Source organism: Malania oleifera, chromosome 6, assembly GCF_029873635.1.
Source record: "Malania oleifera isolate guangnan ecotype guangnan chromosome 6, ASM2987363v1, whole genome shotgun sequence".
Classification (NCBI taxonomy): domain Eukaryota; kingdom Viridiplantae; phylum Streptophyta; class Magnoliopsida; order Santalales; family Ximeniaceae; genus Malania; species Malania oleifera.
This window is the reverse complement of record NC_080422.1, coordinates 21,452,078-21,473,562: the sequence shown is the minus strand read 5'-3', so window position 1 is coordinate 21,473,562 and position 21,485 is coordinate 21,452,078. Positions and strand designations below refer to the sequence as shown.

The window sequence follows — 21,485 nt, the reverse complement described above, 5'->3', positions numbered from 1 at the left end:
TTCCAACTTGCTTTCACCAACGATCCGCTCTGGAAGATTTGGAGAGAACTTCCCTAGGAGCGTCGTGGTGGCTTCGGATTGTCGAACCAGCATAAATCTAGGCCAAAATTGATGAGAGAGAGAGAGAGAGAGAGGGCCGAATGGAGGAGAGAGAGAAGAGAGATTGCTTAATGGTGAAGTTAAAAATTTGAATTTTGATATTTATAGAACAGGGGATTCATTGACAAGCCACGTCATTCGTCGACGAATCCTTTAATAATTTTGTCAACGAAATTCAGTCCTCGTCGAAAAAATTCAGTCGGCTCAAAACCTCCCTCGGTATTTCCTCGTCGACGAATCCTGTCTTCGTTGACGAATTTTCTTATACCCTCGTCGACGAATCCTATCTTCGTCGACAAGTCCTCTGAAAAGTTCCTTTCCCCTTTATTTAATTTACATTATTTTTATTCGGGTCGTCACACAGAGCATACTTGACGCCATGATATGATCATCAGAGGTACCCATTACAGTTTCGTTACACCTGAGTTTAAGCCTCAAAAGCTAGATTACGGGTATCCACTGTAAAGTTATCCCTCATAAAACCATAACAACATTACAAGCTCATAGAAGTGAAGCTTAGAAGCTCTTTGGACAAATAGTGTTAGGGAAAGAGGGTTTTTAGAAAGTCATAAGAGGAGAAAACACAAAGTTTATTTCTTCTCAACTTCGTCTGCCTTACAAAACGGGAAGACAGTCCCTTAAATAGAGGTCTGAGACCCCAAAACTTACACGCAAAGCAAGCCACTAACAAACAACTGAAAAAGACATAAAACAACTTACTTTTGACTATTAGACTAAAAATAGACAGTTGGAAAAGGTGACAGCACATGGGCGGCTGCATTTGTGCGAGAGTGACCCATCACCTTTCAATCAAGTTGAAACTTTTGACTTAACACACACAAACTTCCAAACAGCTCACCATCATAGACTTTGGTGGCAAACAACTTTACAAATAAAACAAACATTTGAGTGGAAGACATGTGGGCTACAAGTGAGGTGATGGAGAGAGGTTGATGTAATCTTCATCTGTGATATCTCCATGAATCGGATGGTGATACGTTGGAAGAGCAAAAGGATAATCATCAGTGTCCATTAGATCATGATCATAAGGATTCTGTAGATAATCTTTGTCGAATGAGGGCTTTGGAGCTGGAATTACATTTGGAATAGCATGAATGAGTTCAGAGCAGAACTGTAGGTCATTCATTTCATAGAGGTAATTCAATAGTGAGGGCTTGTAACTGGGCTAGGTACTAGGAAAGTTGTACAGAGTGTCCCATTTATAGGCTTGATTCTAGGGCCATAGTAGTTTTCTGGCAAGATTGTAGAAGTATGGTCTGTGTAGAATGATGATACAGTGAACAGAGGATGCCACAATTGGTTCTTATTTCCAAAAATTATGATCAAACGGGCGGGTCACCCGTCGGAGTTCAACACGTTTTGCCACCCCTAGTTAGAAGTAAAAATATTTGTGAAAATTAAAGAGAGTAGGATTAGTTGTTGCACTTAAATATTTATGGTAGGATTTATATTTTATTAAATTACTTATAAATATAGAATATTTTCAAATGAAAAAAAAAATATATATATATAACTAGGTACCTTAAAATATTTAACTTGCTACGAATGTCTCCTTAAACTTGTAAAAGTGACACTAACATCTATTAAACTATCTTCTTAGTTTATAGAAGTCACCTTATATTAATGAATAATAGTTTGACATCATATATATATATATATGGTTCAAGAATTATTATTACTTTTCTAGACGATTACTTTGTATAAATGTGAAGGAAATTCAAACATTGTAAAAATTAATTTACTTAAAAAGAACATATAAAAAATGATCAATACCTTTTCACCGAAGTTTGTAACATTTGATCTTATTTTTTCGATTGTGTTATATATTTAGCATTTTTTTTATTAATTAGAGAAATTTTTTGGAGCTTGTAAGTATTATTTATTAATAATTGATTATTTTTATTTCAATTTCTTAAACTAATTTCATTTAGTTTTTGTTATGTAACTATTGCAAACATCAAAATTTGCATTACACAACTTCTCTATCAAGCGTATGTAATAAAATTTATTAATCATAACATCTTTCTTTGGTAAGCATATGATTAACGAAAATTTTGTTTGACAAATTATTAACTAACGATGTTAATACATTAAATTTAACAAATTTGTTAATAGATTTGACCCTTTTGTAATCTAAAGTATAATTCAAGAATATTTTAGTATTATTTTTAAAAATTCTTGGGGGGAAAGGCATGGGAACTTGTATTGCCATAGATAGTATGAGTATTTTTTTTTTTTCATAAATATTATAAGCAAAAAATTAGATCAAAAATTGTCTCAACAGTTTGTCTAATATTTAATAACTATTGGAGATGAGAACAATGCTCAAGTGTAACGTATAAATTGTAATAATATGCTATTTTAGTAGACCCATTTTAATATAGATCTAAATATTCATATAATTCCTCCCAATTGATAACATTATTTTCAAGCATTCTCCTGTCTATTGCACACCGCCCAATTCTTTGCAAATAAATAATGTCGTATTCATTACTCTGCGCTGTGCACCAACCAGCCACTTGCCAAGTGGGACAAACGAGGACGAGCCGATTGATGCATGCTTTGGTTCATTATTGGGACAAGCGTAGGGCCCTTACGAAGATCTCCCCCAATGAATGCAGACTTAAGACAGAAGCGTAGGAGGTCGTGGACAGCAGTCTCCTCTAATGCACACAAGGCGTTCGACCAATGTTCACTGAGAATGATAGCGGGCAAGACTTGGGTGAATTAGCATTCCTCTTATGGCGCAATTTTGCACTGGTTTTCCCCTAATAGAACAACACCTTTCAACAAGAAACCATTCCCACCTTCCCTTCTCCACGACCTCCCTCCAAACCACCATGCCCGACCAAAGCTCCCTGTACAAGCAAACTGCCTCATCACCGCCCACACACTTTGTATTACTCCAGTTCCCCTTCCCCGCTAAAAATTTCTTCCCCAGTTCAACCGGCAACTTCTCAATCAAAACCCATGAATCTCCCTCTCCCAGTTCCCACACGCACGCATTCCCGCCGCTGGTGCCTCCCACAAGCGTAAGCTTCCCGTTCCGCCGCGCTAGCGCGGCGAACTGGAGTCGGTCCGCCAACGGCACGTTCAGTTCCCGCCAGGCGTTGGCGCCAATCTCAAAGCCCATTACGCTGTAGGCGCGAGCGGATGTCATCCAGTACAGAAAACCGTCGCAGTACACGCTCTCATTCGGGGTCCAAACCGTGAGCCGGACCGCGAATTCCGCCGGTACGGTTCCGACGATTTGCCAAGAGCCGGGTTTCGAGTCGTACATTTCCAAGGTGGGTTCGTATGACGAGCCGCCGCCCGGCGCGACGGACATACCGCCGGCGACGTAGAGCCGGAAATGGGGGAAATGAGGATGTGGGTTTGGGCTTAGCTCGATGACGCCCACGGCCGGATTTGTGCGGATGATGTTTAGCCTTGGAAGGTGCCAGTGTTGTCTGGTGAATGGGTTGCAAATGGCTAATTGGAGGGGTGTAGAGGTGGCGGGTCTAAATAGGATCAGGCTTCCGATGGATGAAACAGGGCGGGGGTGTTGGGGAAGAAAGTCGAGATCGAGTTCGTGCCAATTGTGGAAGACAGGGTTGTGGGCGTAACAGGAGAGCCTGCGGTTGCGGGCGGGGAAGGCTATGAACCACGGTGGGTGGTGGGAGGTTGGGCTGCTCAGAGAATGGGACTTGGCGCACCTGTGCCAGTGTCTGCAGGCTGCACTCGCAGTGGCTAAGGAATCAGTGGAGAGGAGGGAGAAGATGTAGGCTAGGAGATCAGAGTGGAGGCTGTTCCACATGGTAACTAGGAAAGGATGAAGAAATTTTTTTTTTTTTTTCCCCGAAATGAAGTGGAGAGTTGGATGCAAAAGCTGTGGACCTCAGATAAGCCTTGGTGGTGACAGCAATTATTGGAGTGACTTGGGAAATTGTGTTGTGTTTTAGTTTTTAATTTTTTTTTTCTTGTTTTGAAGTTTTGAAATTCTTATTAAATATAAAGTTTTATTAAAAAATGTTTAAATTCATTCAATTCAAATTTAAGTTTAGAAATTTATACAACATTAATTTTTATATCAAATACTAAACTTATAATATGTTTTTGTTGCCAAGATGAAGTTATTAGATATTCATTTTTTTTTTAAATTGTACACATGTAAACATAATTAATATTCATTTTATTCTATATTTTAAATTATAATCCAATGGAGTATGACATAGACCCACATTTACGGCTCATAAATTATCAATTTTAGGTCCTTTTCGTTCGATGTGTAACCTTACCTGCTGCAAAAGCATAGGGGACGGTGGCCCGGCAAAGGGCCCAAGTGGCAGGGTATATGCGGCGAATGAGCTATGCACCTCAGATGAGCCTTGGTGGTGACAGCAATTATTGGAGTGACTTGGGAAATTGTTTTTAATTTTTAATTTATATAAAATTTTATTAAAAGATGTTTAAATTCATTTGATTCAAATTTAAGTTTAGAAATTTATACAACATTAATATCAAATACTAAACTTAGAATATGTTTTTGTTGTCAAGATGAAGTTATTATGTATTCATTTTTTCAAAAAAGCTGTGCATATGTAAATATAATTAACATTCATTTATTGTCATTTGTGTTATAAAAATGTAGAAAATAAATAAAAACGAGACAGAAATTTTACGTGATTTGACTATGTTTACTATATGGGCGGATGTGATCAAAACTTCACTATCACAACAGAAATTACAATATATGTACCTGACCTTGTATATTTTATCTTTATCTTCTCTTTATCCATTCTTCACTTTATTTCTCCTATTCTCTTATCCTCACTATATGTTTACTTGATGGAAGCACCAAATGTGTGTCCCAAATGAGAAGGGGAGGGTGCTCTTTTATAGGGCAATATAGATAGTTAAGCATTTATTTTTTAGGGGGGGGGGGGTGGGGAGGGAATCTAAGGGGTGAAAGATGGGGTGACCTACACTTTATTAGTACAAACCTATGAGGTAGGTTCACATAAGACATGAATTAGTGCAAATATATGAGGCAAGTTCATAGTTGACGTAGTGGACCATCCACCTATATTTCATAATACTCCTTGAATGTCACTCATATATTTGCTAAAGACTAACAAAACCTTAGTTGGGGGGGTGTGATTACGCATCAAGTTGTATAATTAGGTGTTTAAAATTATGAATTAAGGATTACAATTTTTACTTAAATGCCTAATTATATATAATATTTCAATATTGAACCCAATTTATAATATTTGAATTTTTATCTTATACTTACCTTAAACTTATGAATTTTATTTAATTATTGTAAAGTATTTTAAGAATTAAAGAAGTGAAGTGGACCATGTAAAATGATACAAATGGAGGCGTCGAGTGCAAATCGAAGCTAATTAGGCGATTATGAATAGTTTCGATATTGTTCCGTAATTTGGGTATAAGTCTTTCATCCGAACTCCGATTGAGATGATTCAAAATACTATACAACGCTAAGAAAAAGTTTTACAACTTTTATGTTTTGAGTTTTGAAAGATCCTAACTGCATCATGGTTAAAATTGGCTGTGAAGTTGACACACTTGCTACACCAACCATGCAAACAAATGGGCCGTGCACCACAAAATAAAGAAGGGAGGCCCATGCATGCAAGAGCCATGCAACATCAAAGTGGCTGTGAGCAACTCATAAAAGAGGCCGTGAGGAGCATTTAATAAAATGCATGGGCCATGCAAGTTATTGAGGTCCTTGCAATGCATTTTGAAGAAAATGAAGGCCCATGCACAAATCAATTGGAGGGGCAGGCATAGGGTTTTAATTGGCAGCTGGGCTGTGCGCTGGAGGGGGCTGCCAGTATTCAAAATAGCGGCCATGCGCTGGAATAGGGAAAGGCGATTGGAGCTAGGAGGCTAGGGTTTTGAGGATGTGTGCTTTTTAGGGCTTTTGGGGGTGCTTTTTGGAGGGGGTCTTGGAGAGCCGCAGGAGTGCTTTTTTAGGAGCTGCGCGGCACAGAGGAAGGCAGCAGTTGCCTCCTCCACACTGCACGGCCTCCACCTCTCTCTCTCTCTCTCTCTCTCTCTCTCTCTCTCTCTCTCTCTCTCTCACATATTTTTTCTTAGTTTATCTTCATTGTCATTTCAATACATAATTTAATATTGAGTTTGAGTTGATTATTGCATTGAGTATTTTTGTTTAAAGTTAATGTTAGGTTTATTTATGTTTAAAATATTATTAGGTTAACTTTATTTGCAGTTAAGTTAATACTGAGTTTGTTTGTTTTATTTCTGTTCAAAATATTGTTGAACTTAAGTTTTGTTTAAGATATTAGTGTGTTTAATTTACTTTAATGTTGAAGGACTCTCTCTCTCTCTCTCTCTCTCTCTCTCTCTCTCTCTCTTACCTTGCTTACTTTAATGTTTGTGTAATTCAGCTGATTGCTAATTCTATTTTTAGATTTTAATTAATTCCAAACAAACCACAATAACAATCTGATTTTGTCCAAGCATCAACCACAATCACACCTAAACTTAAACCTGTCTATTTTGACGCGCGCGTGTGTGTTAAGCCTAATCAAGAAAAATATATGTTCACCAATCCAATATTCAGAAAAGCCTCAATAAATCCAGCAAAACATAAACATACTAATCACACAATCACAAGAACACATTTACATGGTTCGGCCCAAAAATTGGCCTATATCCACGGCAAAAACTCACCTCCAGAGACACTATATTAAATCGGTGGAAATAAATACAAGTATACACAGATTTACCCTTTCTTGTCTTACCGATCTCTTCTGGAAATCAACCCAAAAATAATCCAAGAAATCCTCTCTTTGCACCTGCGAAGAACCCTAGGTTTCTCCCTATATTTCTCCCTGATTTTTCTAAAAGAAACCTTCCTCAAGAAACTAAATCTGAGCTTTTACCTTGCCTTACCCTTGCGCGAACCTCCGTTGGAGATACCCAACGCCACACCCACCTCCTGCCGTCTCCCTCTCCCGTGCGCTGCGGCTGAAGGATCTCTCTCAGCGGTGATGGCTTCCTCGGGTCGCAGGTGCTCTCTCACGCGGTTGCAAGTGAAGACGTCTCTCACGGTTACAAAAAACTCTCCTCTGCACTGTTGTAACTAAAGCTGAAAAACAGAAGTCCAAGAAGACCCTCCTCGCCCCTCTGCTGCTTTTGTTTTAATTTACAACAAGAAAAGAAACACCAATTACATCACTACCCCTTATAGCAATAAAAAAAACTGCAGCCATTAGATCTCTCCAACGAAACAGACGGCCTGGATTTTCCAAGCAATTAAGTTTGACATTCCAACAAATCTCCACCTTGGCAACTTATGACCCTTGCACCTCCTTAGCATCTCCTATGGCGGTTCTTGCAAAACAAATACTAACAGCTTCCAAGGTTAACCAAGTTCGAACAATGTTTGAACTTGGATTTAGGTACTGCTTTAGTCATCATATCCGAAGGATTATCCTCCGTAGGGATTTTCCTTACTTCTATTTCTCCACTAGAAATAATATCTCTCACAAAATGCAGCCTAACATCTATATGTTTGGACCTATCATGATAAACATGATTCCTAACCAAATGAATAGTGTTTTGATTGTCACAATAAATTGTAACGGTTCCATTATACATTCCTAACTCTAGGCACATTCCTTTTATCCATATAGCCTCCTTAAAGGCTTCAGTCATGACAATATATTCAGCCTCCATGGTAGACAATGCTACCACTGAATGCATGTGAGATTTCCAACTAATATCACTACCTCAAAAACAAAGGACCATACCAGACAAAGGCTTCCTGGTATCTAGATTTCCAGCATAGTCAGAATCTACATATCGTTTTAATCCTATTTCATAATGCATATCCTTTTTACCAAATATTAATCCTTGCTATTTTGTTCCAGACAAGTATTGAAAATTTTGTTTCAAAGCATGCCAATGTGGTTTTCCAAAATTGCTCATAAATCTACTCACTTGACTTATAGCATAAGAAAGATTAGGTCTAGAACATACCATAGCATACATTACACTACCAACCATACTAGCATAAGGTTCTATTCATAAACAGTGACTCATTTTCAATTTCAGTACACTATTTTCTAGACAATTTAACATGCTGTGCAATAAGAATAGAAGTAGATTTAACATGACTCATTCCAAATCTTTTTAATACCTTTGAAATATAAGACTATTGAAGCAAGTAGAAAAGCTTTTTATTCCTTTATCTAGTTATTTCCATACCAAGTATTCTTTTAACATGTCATAAGTCTTTCATTTCAAATTTAGATTTAAGCATGCACTTAACTTGATGTAACATATCCATGTCTCCACAAGCAACCAACATGTCATCAACATACAATAGCAAATATATATGACATTTATCACATGATTTAAAATAAACACAGTCATCATAATTGCTTCTACAAAAATCATTTTGAGTTATGTAAGAATCAAATCGTTTATACCATTGTCTAGGTGATTGTTTCAACCTATATAAAAATTTCTTTAATAAACATGTATGATTTTTATTCATTTCCGTATCAAAGCCCTCAGGAGGTTGCATATAAACTGTTTCTTCTAAAGTACCATGCAAGAAAGCAGTTTTAACATCAAGTTGTTCCAAATGCAAGTCATGTACAACAACAAAAGATAATAAAATTCTAATTGAACTATGCCTCAAAATAGGGGAAAATATTTCATTATAGCCTACCCCTTTCCTTTGTGTAAATCCCTTAGCTACAAACCTAGCTTTATACCTAGGTGGTTCAACTCCAACGATTCCCTCTTTCCTCTTAAAGATCCACTTGGATCCTATGAGTTTCTATTTTTCCGGTCTAGGTACCATCATCCATGTCTCATTCTTGTTTAGAGACTTCATTTCTTCTTACATTGCAAAAATCCATTTTTTAGCCTCTTTACTATCTATGGCCTCTCTAAAAGTCCTAGGCTCCACTTCAATTTCTGTTTCAGCAACAGAAAGAGCAAAAGCTATCATATCAACTTCCCTATACCTTTAAGGAGGTCTTATGACCCTCCTCTCTCTATCCTGTGCTAGAAGGTAGGTTTTACTCAATTCAAAGGTTTCTTGTTTTGAGTTTTGCTCCTCAAAATTTGCAGCATCTGTTTCTAAATGGCTATGAGAAGTGGAGGGTTGCTCCACCTCAAGCTGCGGGTCACTAATATCAGAGTGCCTAACACTTTCATTTGAATTTTCTGGTTTTCCCCCCATTTTAGTTTCATTAAAAACTACATCCGTGCTAATAATACATTTTTGTTTTCTAGGTTCTATAACTTAGAGCTTATAGCCTTTAACCCCCTTCTGGGTATCCCACAAAAATGCATTTAATAGCCCTAGACTCTAATTTATTAGTTCTAATGTGGGCATAGGCTACGCACCCTAAAACTTTTAAACCCAGATAATCAGCAAGCTTACCTGACCAAATTTCTTGAGGGGTTTTAAAATTTAAAACTGTGGAAGGACACCTATTAATAAGGTATATAGTAGTGGTCACCGCCTCTGCCCAAAAGGTCTTAGGCAAACCTGAAATGGCTAAAGTGCATCTTACCCTTTCCAAAATAGTCCTATTCATCCTTTCAGCTAATCCATTTTGTTGGGGAGTATCCCTAACAGTCCTATGTCTAGCTATGCCCTCAGCTTTACAAAATTCAGAAAATTCATTTGACAAGTATTCTAATCCATTGTCTGTTCTCAGTGTTTTAACTTTTCTGCCAACTTGATTTTTAACTAAGGTTTTCCATTCTTTAAACTTTTCAAAAGTATCACTTTTATGTTTTAGAATATAAACCCATACTTTCCTTGAAAAAGTTATCTATAATTGACAGAAAATACCTAAAACCACCATGAGAACTGACCGTAGCAGGCCCCCACAAGTCTGAATGTGTGTAATCAAGAGTCTGTTTTGTGGTGTGAGTGGACTTCTTAAAACTAACCCTAGTAGACTTACCCAAGACACACTCCTCACAGAATGACAATTCCTCAAGTTTCCTATCTCCAAGGAGCCCCTGTTTCTCTAGCTCCTTTAGGCCCTACTGGCTAACATTTCCCAACCTCTTATGCCACAAGGAAACCTGATTTTCTACCCTATGATTAATAGGTGAAGCCTCATCAATCACTGTCTTTCCTACCAAGGTGTACAACCCATTCTTTAGCACCCCTTTCATCACTACTAGTGAACCTCTACAAACTCTTAAGCTACCTCCTTCAGACTTAAACGTGTACATTGTCTTATTTAAGCTACCAAGAGAAATCAAGTTTCTCTTCAGCTCAGGTATGTACCTCACATCTCTTAGCACTCTTTCAATCCCATCATGCATTAGAAGTCTCACAGTCCCAATACCCTGTATTTTACATGACTTATTGTTTCCTAGGATAACATGACCTCCTTCTAAGGATGTAAAGGACTCAAACCAGTTTTTCAATGGACACATGTGGAAGGAACATCCTGAATCTAATATCCATTCTTTTCCCGAATGTCTATAAGAGACATTCAACACTTCCACACTATCATAACCATCTAAAACTACAGATGCCTTACCCTTTGATCCAGAGGTGGTGGCATTTGCACCATTTTTCCTCTCAAGGCAGTCCCTCTTAAAATGTCCTTCCTTGTGACATGCAAAACACTTTAGTGCTTTGCTCTTAGATTTTGATCTAGACCTCTTGTATTTTCCTTTCTTATTCCTCTTTTCAGACCTACCTCTCACATTTAACCCTTCCCTTGACCCTGATTTAGACTCAAACTTAGTGTGCAATTCCCTAGAGTGCAAAACGACTTGCACATCTTCTAAAGTCAGCCTCTCTCTCCCATACATCATAGTTTCTTTAATATTTTCATATATGGAGTCAAGAGAACTCAATAAAAGAATTGCTTGGTCTTCTTCATCTATTCTAATATCAATATTAGTAAGATCCAAAGGAATTTTATTAAATTCATCTAAATGTTCTTCAATCGATGTTCCAGGGGTCATTTTAAAAGTGTAGAGTCTAGTCTTCTTATGGAGTCTATTTGCGAGGAATTTTGTCGTGTACAAACTTTCTAGTTTTGACCACACTCCAGCTGTCATATCCTCATTGACAACTTCCCTAAGCACTTTGTCTCCTAAGGACAAGATAATGGCACTATGTGCCTTTTGGAGGATTTCGGGCTTCACTTTGTCGGTGGAGGGTAAACCTAGTTTCCCCTCTTGTGAAGTGGAGGCTCCCTTCTTTCCTCCAAGAAGAGCCTCCTCAAGCCCCTGCTGTACCAAGATGGCACGCATCTTAATCCTTTACAAACCAAAGTCATTTTTTCCGGTGAATATTTCTATTTCAAACCTAGCGGTCCCCATCACATAGCCAGGCTCTGATACCACTTATTGTGTGTAATTCAGCTGATTGCTAATTCTATTTTCAGATTTTAATTAATTCCAAACAAACCACAATAACAATCTGATTTTGTCCAAGCATCAACCACAATCACACCTAAACTTATACCTGTTTATTTTGACACGTGTGTGTGTGTGTTAAGTCTGATCAAGAAAAATATATGTTCACCAATCTAATATTCAGCAAAGCCTTAATAAATCCAGCAAAATATAAACATGTCAATCACACAATCACAAGAACACATTTACGTGGTTCGGCCCAAAAATTGGCCTACATCCATGGCAGAAAATCACCTCCAGAGACACTATATTAAATCGGTGGAAATAAATACAAGTACATACAGATTTACCCTTTCTTTTCTTATTGATATTCTCTGGAAATTAGCCCAAGAATAATCCAAGAAATCCCCCCTTCGCACCTGCAAAGAACCCTCCGTTGGAGATACCCAATGCCCCACCCACCTCCTACCATCTCCTTCTCCCGTGCACTGCAGCTAAAGGATATCTCTCGGCGGTGATGGCTTCCTCGGGTCGCAGGTGCTCTCTCACTCAACTGCAAGTGAAGACGTCTCTCACGGCTAGAAAAAACTCTCCTCTGCGCTGCTGTAACTAAAGCTGAAAAACAGAAGTCCAAGAAGACCCTCCCCATCCCTCTGCTGCTTTTGTTTTAATTTACAACAAGAAAAGAAACACCAATTACATCACTTCCCCTCATAACAATAAAAAAAAAAAAACTACAGCCATTGGATCTCTCCAACGAAACAGACGGCCTGGATTTTCCAACCAATTAAGCTTGACATTCCAACATATGTAATGTATGTAAAATAATAATATAATAATGTTAATAGGATGATGTTGTCAAGAGGAGATTGAAATTTCCCGACATTTCAAATTCTTCCTTCAAAAGTTATCTCATGCAAACTAAATGTGCATGCACACACGTATATGGATTGAGATGCCTCGGACACAAAATTGAATTCCATTTCAATTTTTAGCTTCTTCATTTCTTCATGCACGACAAAGTGTCCTTCCCACCCTCACATGCATGCACACACGTAGTTATCCTTCTTCCTTATGTAATCTCAATTACAATTTTACCCTTTCCCCAATTCCCCTATAAATAGGACCGAATTTTAAGTTAATTTTCATATAAAATTTTAATAAAAAAGTGGGAAAAAAGATTTAGTGGTAGACAAAATTTTTTTGGTATACTTAAATTCTTACTCTCCCACTATTTCCAAACTCAATTTGGGAATTTGTTATTTTAATGCGTTAGCAAAACAGATCAAGGTAAGTAAGATAGATTATGTTAGATTTTATTTTAAAATATGTCTAATTTAAATTAAGTACGTGAATTTAATTATATCTATTTTATTTAAATATATACCTGAGTCAAATTAAACTACGCAGATTTGATCATATCCGTTTTTTATTAAATATATCTAAGTTAAATTAAAATATGCGCATTGGATCATACTCGCATTTTTATTTAAATATACCTAAATATATTATTATAAATTTTCTTAGGTAATTTATAAAATTATAATTAGCACGCAAATCGTGTGACACGAGTTTATATTATTGCATAAATGAGCAAATATGAGACTTTTGCGGTGTTATGTTTATTACATGATTTATTGCGAATAATAGTGAGATTTTGTTAGACATCGTAACCTGTGGAGTATATACATGTGCCTCACAGCGGATATACAATGTAAAGTCAAAGTGGGGGTGACTGACTATTTTTTGCGTATTAAAAAGTTTCTCTCTACAGAACAATAGTCTTGACAAGATGGCAAGCAATTATATCACAATATACAAAATATATATCATACACAAGACAAATAGTAAAATAAAGAGTAGGGAGAGAAAAGCTCAACATTGGGTTTTAATGTAGTTCGACACCAAGCCTACATCCATGCCTTAGCACCAAGTTAAGGATTCCACAATCCACTATAAATGCTCCTTCCCCGGTGGAGCAAGCCTTACAAATCGGGTACACAACGCTACTCTTGTGAACAAATTGCTACATGGTCATAAATAGCTTTCGACTCACAAAGAACCCTCACCAAAACGGTTTACAAAAAACCTTCCAAAAAATGGTTCACAAGGAACCTTATAAGATGATGGAAATACAAAGGATGCTCCACAAATGAGCTGATATAAATTACAAACCAAACCTTACACACTCTCTCAAGGATTGTATCAAATAAGATTGGAGAACAAGAGGGTTTGAACACTTTTGAATGAATGAACTAAATGTAAAGTGCTTATGTTTTGTAATCAAAGAGATTTTTCACTAAATGCTTGCATAAATAACAAAAACCATACTAAACAAGTCTATGGACTTGTATTTACAGACAAAGTGGGCTACTAGCCATTTTATGGCCGTTGGGCATTTAAAAAAATAAAAAAAACTATGCAAACTAGCCATTTATAGCCTTGGGAGCAGAAATTGAGACGCAAACTGTCGACGGTTTTCCCAAAATTGTTAACGGTTTTGCTGAAACCGTCAAAGTCATCAACATGAAAGTTGTGAAATTTTTTCTTAGATTTCCATAGACACCAAGATCGGCCTTTTTTTATTTTTCTACCAAAAGTTATGCCCCAAATACCAAAAGGTATTCAGAAAATTTGATAAGTGCATAACTGAGATTTTAAACCCAACCAAAAAGCCTTTTAATCATTTAAAACATTCTTGGACAAAAGTATATAAAATATATAAAGTTTAATGAAGATTAAAGCTTGTCCAAGTAAGCTTTTCCTCAAATATAAGATATCTTATTTGATAAAACACATTTGGAAGCTTGTTTTGATATCTTATATGTCAATGTGTCCTTTAATGAAAATATGCTTGACTTCTTGAAACTTTTGGACATAAGACTCATTCAGATAAAATAGGGACTAAGTATAAAGATATTCAAAATACCAAGATGTTGAAAACTTGTCCCTTTAAAAAACATATTCGAGTTTAGGATTCTTTTAACAAATTCTTTGATTTTAACTTTGAAAACTATGAATTGAGTTTGTGACTTTTAGTGCAATCCTATAAACTCAAGTTTCCTAGTATGCATGCATTTGTAACTCCCCAACTCGCCACTTGGGGCCTGGGGTGCTACTTTAGTGATGTCTGTATTCTTGATACCATATTCATTATATAAATGCAGCGGAAATAAATGATACATTCTCCAAAATACATTACTAGAGTTCTAAACAACCTTTATACACAAAGGTCTCCAAATATCCATATTACAGACTATAATACAATACAAAAACCAACTCAATCTATACAACTATAATACACATCCAGGGACATTAGATAAAATGGAAACACATTAGAGTTCTTGCAGACGCTCACAAAAACTAGCTATCACCCTGCCCCGGAGCTCACTAAGCTCGATCTCAAGATAGTCCTGAAAAGATAATTTGTATATTGGGGTGAGACACTTCTCAGTGAGACATATTAAATAAATATCAGTGTGTGGCCAACATGAGTTTTAGTGTATATAGAAATATCCAATTCTCCATTTATCCAAAATAGTATTTGTAAATTGAACTCATACATATACAGTTGAAAATACATAATATCTTGCACAACATAATCTGGCTCAATATAGCCCATTATACTTAAATCACATATATGCATAGAGAACCCATCCTGATTGGACATCACATCAAGTAACACACCATTTACTTCCTCCATGGTTCGAGTTGTGTGGCCCAAAGGCTGGACTTAGCTTTGGGGGATCAACCTAGACAAATTCAAAGTAACCATCTGCAAGTGCGTCTACAAACACCCACAACCCTGTTGCAGGTCCAATTGCCTTATCACTTCTTGGTCCAGACCCCAAAGAAGGTACTTCACCCTTATGCAGGCCAATCGGCTGAAACCACCCTATACCTCTCAGTACAATGTGAGCACACATGGCCAAATAGTAATTCCCTAACAACAGTATCGTGCTCACAATACAACTGGTTCTCAGGGTTCTTAAACCATACCATGCAATTTAAGTAATAAAAACTGTAGTATAACTCATTTTGTATAAAACCTACCATTTAATAAAATCGGCATATAACCACCATATAAAACCCGGCTCTCAGCCGTCACATGAAACCCGACCCTTGGCCGTCAAGTATAACTCGGCCCCGGCCATCAAATCAAATCTCAGTATCTTACACAAAAAGTTCCAGTATGTTTCACAAATAGTTCAGTATTTTCACAACCGTACGCAAATTCAATATCCATACCGATTATTCACCTGCCACACGATTTTCGTATTTGAACATAGTCCAATAAACAACCAAGGAAATATAGTATATATAGTTAGTATGGTAAAACCAATTTTTCATTTTATCTAAAATACCGTATAATATATCTTACGTTTGTAAAATCCATTTTGAACGGTTAGTTTTCGAAATAACCTTAAATCAAGTATATACATACATATAACACATTTTAATCGGTTCAAACTTAATAAAAGGATTACTTAACTTAATCCCCTTACCTTTTCCTAAAAAATAGACTGCTAATGTTCTGAAAATCCAGAACCCTAACTTTTCGATCCACCGTCGAAAACACACCGGCAAGCCGAGAAAGGAGAGGAAAGTGATCGGAGAGTGATCACGGGATCCGGGTGAGCCTATGGGAAAGAGAGAGCCACGAGAGAGTGAGAGTAGAGAGATAAAGTGATGTAGGAAGGGAATGGTCGACCTATGTCCTATGATTCAACCCTCACACAAGCATATACACTTAAACACTTTAACTTAAGAATTTAATTATCCAAACATAAACACAATAAATCATGTTTTATTTCACTTGTTCAAGGAATTTGAAAAGGTGTATGACTTGTCCAACAATTAAGTCCTAATTGGTTCTTTCACAAAGGAGTCAAGTTATATGCTGAAAAATTGTTATTTCAAAGATTCAAGAATAAAGTTCTATGTTAGCAAACTAATATTCTTACAATTGATTTTAACTAGTAAATACCAATACTGAAATCTATGGATCAAATGGGGTTACTCAAAGATGTGATTTTAATCTACTAGGGAATGATTTGGATGACTTGATGTTGTTCCACACGTAGTTAGGTCACATTGTAGGTCCTTCATACAAGCTTTGAATCATAAGGTGAACGCAACAATGAAGTGTAGATGATGATCGTCGTGTGGGTGTATGAAGGTGTTGGTCGTATGGTGTTAATGGGGGCCATGAGAGTATTAGATGGAGGAGGGGTTAATGGAGTCGTTGGATAGTTTAGTGGTCTCTCACCACTTGATCTCCGGAGAAAACGCCGTAGTCTCACACTACTCACTCATAAGGAGAGGGACAAGCTTTACAAGATCAAGCAAAGAAATGTTTCTTGTAGTGACCCCAAGAATATTATTTTAATAATAAAGAGGGAGGAAAATGGAAACAGGAACAAAAGGAGGCAGTAAACTTCATCGACGAATATAGGGGTTTGTTGACAAGTGCATAAGGAAATTCGTCGATGAATACAGGGTTTCGTCGATGAAGGTTTTCAGGACCTCGTTGACAAAGGCAAGATTTCGTTGATGAGAAAATACCAAGAGCAGGATTTGGGCTACTCTGAATTTCGTTGACGAAGGGTAAGGTTCGTCGACGAATTTACTGAAGGACTCGTCGACGAAGTGATGTGGCTCATTGACGAATCCTGCAGTATAAATAGTGTTAAAACCCATTTTTCATATAATTTCAACGCCATTTTTCTTCTCTCTCTCTTTCTCTCCTACGGCCCCTCCCTTATCTCTCTTCAATTCTAGCCTTCTTAGTCACCGGATCGACGATCTGAAGCCACCATGATGCTCCTGGAAAAGTTCTCTGGAAGTCTATTGGAGCGGATCATTGGTGAAACGAAGTTGGATTTCATCCCAAATTCAGGATAAGGCCTTTTAGTCCAATTATGGCCTTATGATAGTTATAGGAAATGATATAGGCACAGAAATATTGATATTTTGTTCTAAAAAACGTTGCTTTCAGGGTGTTATGCAGGAGGCCCTACAGGTGTTAGGCTAGTATACCATAGGGATTTTCTAGTGGTTAGGTAAGGGAAATATGCTATGCTAGGTATTTTTTAAATATTATACAATTTATTAAATTGTGAAAATTATGAATTAAAGTATGGTGTGACTTGAGAATATGAATATAGTACGAAGATATTTTTTATGAATTTCAGTACCATGATTTTACAAATTTCAGTATCATGATTTTACGAATTTTAGTACCATGATTATACGAATCTCAGTACCATGATTATACGAATTACAGTACTATGTTTATGCAGTTATTAGTGTTATGATTATACAGTTCTCAGTATTATGACGTATGAATTAAAGTTACAGTTTATGCAGTATCATGGTTATTACAGTTATTTCAGAATCATGGTAAATCAGATAATTGTATATAGAAATATATTATATAGTATCAGACCCTGTTAGACTACGCAGTTATAGAGCATGGTACCGTTGCTACAGATATTTATGTTATAAGGGTAACCACCTATTTAGATAATACGTGATAGTAGGTCAATCACCTAAGCCTTTGACATGGACAGGCTCCCCATCAAATATGGGTTGAGGTGGGCAGATCAGACCGATGGAGTAAAGTGATTTATTCCTGGTTGGCCAGTTAGGGTAAATCCCTCTTAGGGGCCGCACAACCCTGTTATGAGGGGTTAAATCGTGACACACAGTTATCCACAGGGAAAGTTTTCAGTTACTATTACGTATATACAAATTTACAGAAACAGAGAACCTACTTATGTACACTAGAAGTATTTTGAATAGTAACCTACAATACTATGTTAAGCAACATGGAAGGGGTGGTGGATTTTATCACTTGTACTGTATTTACATATTCAGTTATACATAATTATATAAAAAAAGATTTTCATAATATTGTAGCTCATTTGCCACACACTAATAATAACATATTTCGTCTTACTGAGCGTTGGCTCACCCTAGTGTTGAATCATTTTTCAGATGATCCAGGTAGGCAAGTAGACCAAGCTCGCAGATAAAGGGGCTACAAGACTGCCCTGTCAGTAGAAAGTGAGTATATTTTTGGGAGTGTTTTTGTATAGCCCTAGCAAGCTGAGGGTATTTTGGGGATACAGTTATATTTGTATATTTTGGAAAACATTTCAGAACTCTGGTATTGTATGTAATGATTTATGGTTATGTTTATATGATTTCTGCTTCTTTCTGTTTAGGTTAAGGATACAATTTGGTGTCAGAGCATTTTAAATCTCATGGTATAAAAAAAAAAACCCAGTTTATTAAGCAGGTCATTACAGTTTGATATCAGAGCCTAGGTTGTTAGGTTCTGTAGACTTTAGAGTGCAGCAGAAGTAATACCAGAGTATAGGAAAAGGATTTGAGGTTTGTTCTGTGTCTGGGTACAGGATTACCGTGGTGGTTTCTGTGTTTTTCCTGGGGTGACGATTTCAGGAAAACCATAGTAAACTATTGTCGGGTTGTGCGTCTAGGTGATAGAACTAGATATTAGTTAAGGTCAAGGAAGGTAGTTAATTGTGAGTTGGTATAGGATAGGTCTGTATAGGAGATAAAGTGCTTAAGTGTGTTTCTTGTTTTCAGGATGGACCCAGGAAGCAGTGGCACGAATGTTGGGAGGATAGGCCAAGACCTTCCAGCATAGGTGGAGGAGATACAGATGCTGTGCTGCGTAGCATCACTCAGTAGGTGATGGCTGAGATGGCCAGGAGCTCTAGGGAGCGTGGCTGTTCAATTGAGCAGTTTACGCGGATGAAGCCCCTATCCTTTGTTGGAGGAGATGACCCGATTGTAGTTGAGAATTTGGTCTAGGATATCGAAGAGACTTTGGCAGTGCTTCCTTGTACGGATGAACAAAAGGTAGCATTTGCAGCATTTTAGTTGATAGGGGAGGCGAAGCGCTGGTGGAGAGCAGCGCTTTTGATAGAGGAGCAGAGGCCGGTTCTAGTTCCAGTGACGTGGGACCGATTCAAGGATCTGTTCTTCGAGCGGTATTTCCCTGCTATTATTTGGAGTGCGAAGGCAGCAGAGTTTTTGCATTTAGCATAGGGACAGATGACTGTATCCTAGTACGCCGCTCGATTTGTCAAGTTGTCGCGTTTTGCTCCACCTCTCGCACCTGATGAAGAGAAAAAGGCGAGAAAGTTTGAAAAGGGAGTGAGGCAGAATCTGTTTGAGCAGGTAATTGGTTTCAGGGCTCAGAAATTCACAGAGGTTGTAGACAGAGTTGCGATTATTGAGAGTGGCATTCAGAGGGGTGTAGGAGCTCAGAGTCAGAGGAAGAGGCCTACGCCTAAGGGTTTTTAGGCTGACACCGGTAGGGGTCCATGGAGAGGAGGTCGCGATAGGGGAGATCATAGGCGGATGGCAGGACCTCGAGGGAACCAGGGTGCACCGACTTACCCGGTGTATCAAACATGCGGGAGACATCATTTAGGAGAGTGCCGGGTAGGCAGAGGTGTATGTTATTGTTGTGGGAGACTCGGTCACGTGATACGTGAATGCCCAGTTCAGCCAGACCAGGTCCAAGCTCCCAGGCCCTATCAGGGAGGACATCAGGCAGCTTAGGGAGGATACCAGGTACCTCGTGGTGGCTAGAAGAGGAATGTGGCCCCAGCGCAAGTATACGCTCTGACGCCAGGAGATGTAGAGGCTGCTACGGGTGTGGTGACAGGTACATTTACTGTTTCATCATACCCAATTATTGTTCTTTTTTACTCGGGTGCTACTCATTTTTTCATTTGTACATCTTATGTTAAATTATCTGAGAGTGAGACCCAGTCATTAGATATAGCATTGTCAGTAGCTACACCATCAGGTTAAGTGATCAAATGTCAGAGGGTACTTAGGGGCTATTCGATAGAAATTAAGGGGAAAGTACTATCATCAGATCTTATTATATTTGATATGTGTGGGTTTGATATAATATTGGGTATGGACTAGTTGGCTGCCAATCACGCCAGTATTGATTGTTTCTAGAAAGAAGTAATTTTCAAACCTCCTGGAGAGCAGGAATTCAAATTCTTTGGTTCACGGGTACGTACTCCAACGCAGTTAGTGTCAGTCGTGCAGGCGAGTGGATTACTCTTTGATGAAGGTAAGGGGTTTATAGAATTTGTGAAGTAAACATCTGAAAATGAATTAAATATTGATAGCACCCCAGTAGTACGAGAATTTCTAGATGTTTTTCCAGAGGAGCTACCAGGGTTGCCTCTTGTGCGCGAGGTGGATTTTCTTATAGATTTATCTCCAGGGACTTCGCCGATCTCTAAGATTCCTTACCATATGGCTCTAGCTGAATTGGAAGAATTAAAGGAGCAGTTGCAAGACTTATTAAATAAGGAGTTTGTACGACCCAGTGTATCGCCGTGGGGAGCTCCAGTGTTGTTCCTAAAGAAGAAAGACGAGTCCATAAGGATGTGTATTGATTACAGGGAAATCAACAAAATTACCATTAAGAATAAATATCCTCTATCCCGTATAGACGATTTGTTTGATCAGCTCCAGGGTACACGGGTATATTCCAAGATTGACCTCAGATCTGGGTATCATCAAGTAAGAGTAAAAGAGGAGGACGTCGCGAAGACAGCCTTCACGACCAGGTACGGGCACTATGAATTTCTTGTTATGCTGTTTGGTTTGACGAATGGCCCGGCCGTGTTCATGGACTTTATGTGTCACACCCTGAACTCGCAGTGGGTCCCAGGTGTGAATAAAGTAACCTAACCTGTCTCAGTATCAATTTAAAACATACATGATACGATACAAAAGAGGGTCCAATCCCATGGGGTGAACGGATGCCCACATACATACACATAACCATCCATACTCATCCAAAGTACACAATGGAATATGGTCTTTTATACAATAACAGTATCATATCAGAGTCTACACAAGCTAGGATATACATTCCCATAATACAAAACATACCCCAGGTGTCTACAGAA

General features: G+C 37.9%; 1 protein-coding gene across 1 annotated transcript; it reads right to left on the bottom strand.

Moving 5' to 3' along the window:
* Positions 1 to 2,479: 2,479 nt before the first annotated feature.
* Positions 2,480 to 4,135, bottom strand: LOC131157184 (uncharacterized). Its single transcript, XM_058111147.1, has one exon. The coding sequence runs from the start codon at positions 3,914 to 3,916 to the stop codon at positions 2,813 to 2,815; it is 1,104 nt and encodes a 367-aa protein (XP_057967130.1). The 5' UTR covers positions 3,917 to 4,135; the 3' UTR covers positions 2,480 to 2,812.
* Positions 4,136 to 21,485: the final 17,350 nt, after the last annotated feature.

Coding starts and splice junctions, on each gene's coding strand:
- LOC131157184 (XM_058111147.1), bottom strand. CDS start 3,916: ATGTGGAACAGCCTCCACTCTGATCTCCTAGCCTACATCTTCTCCCTC.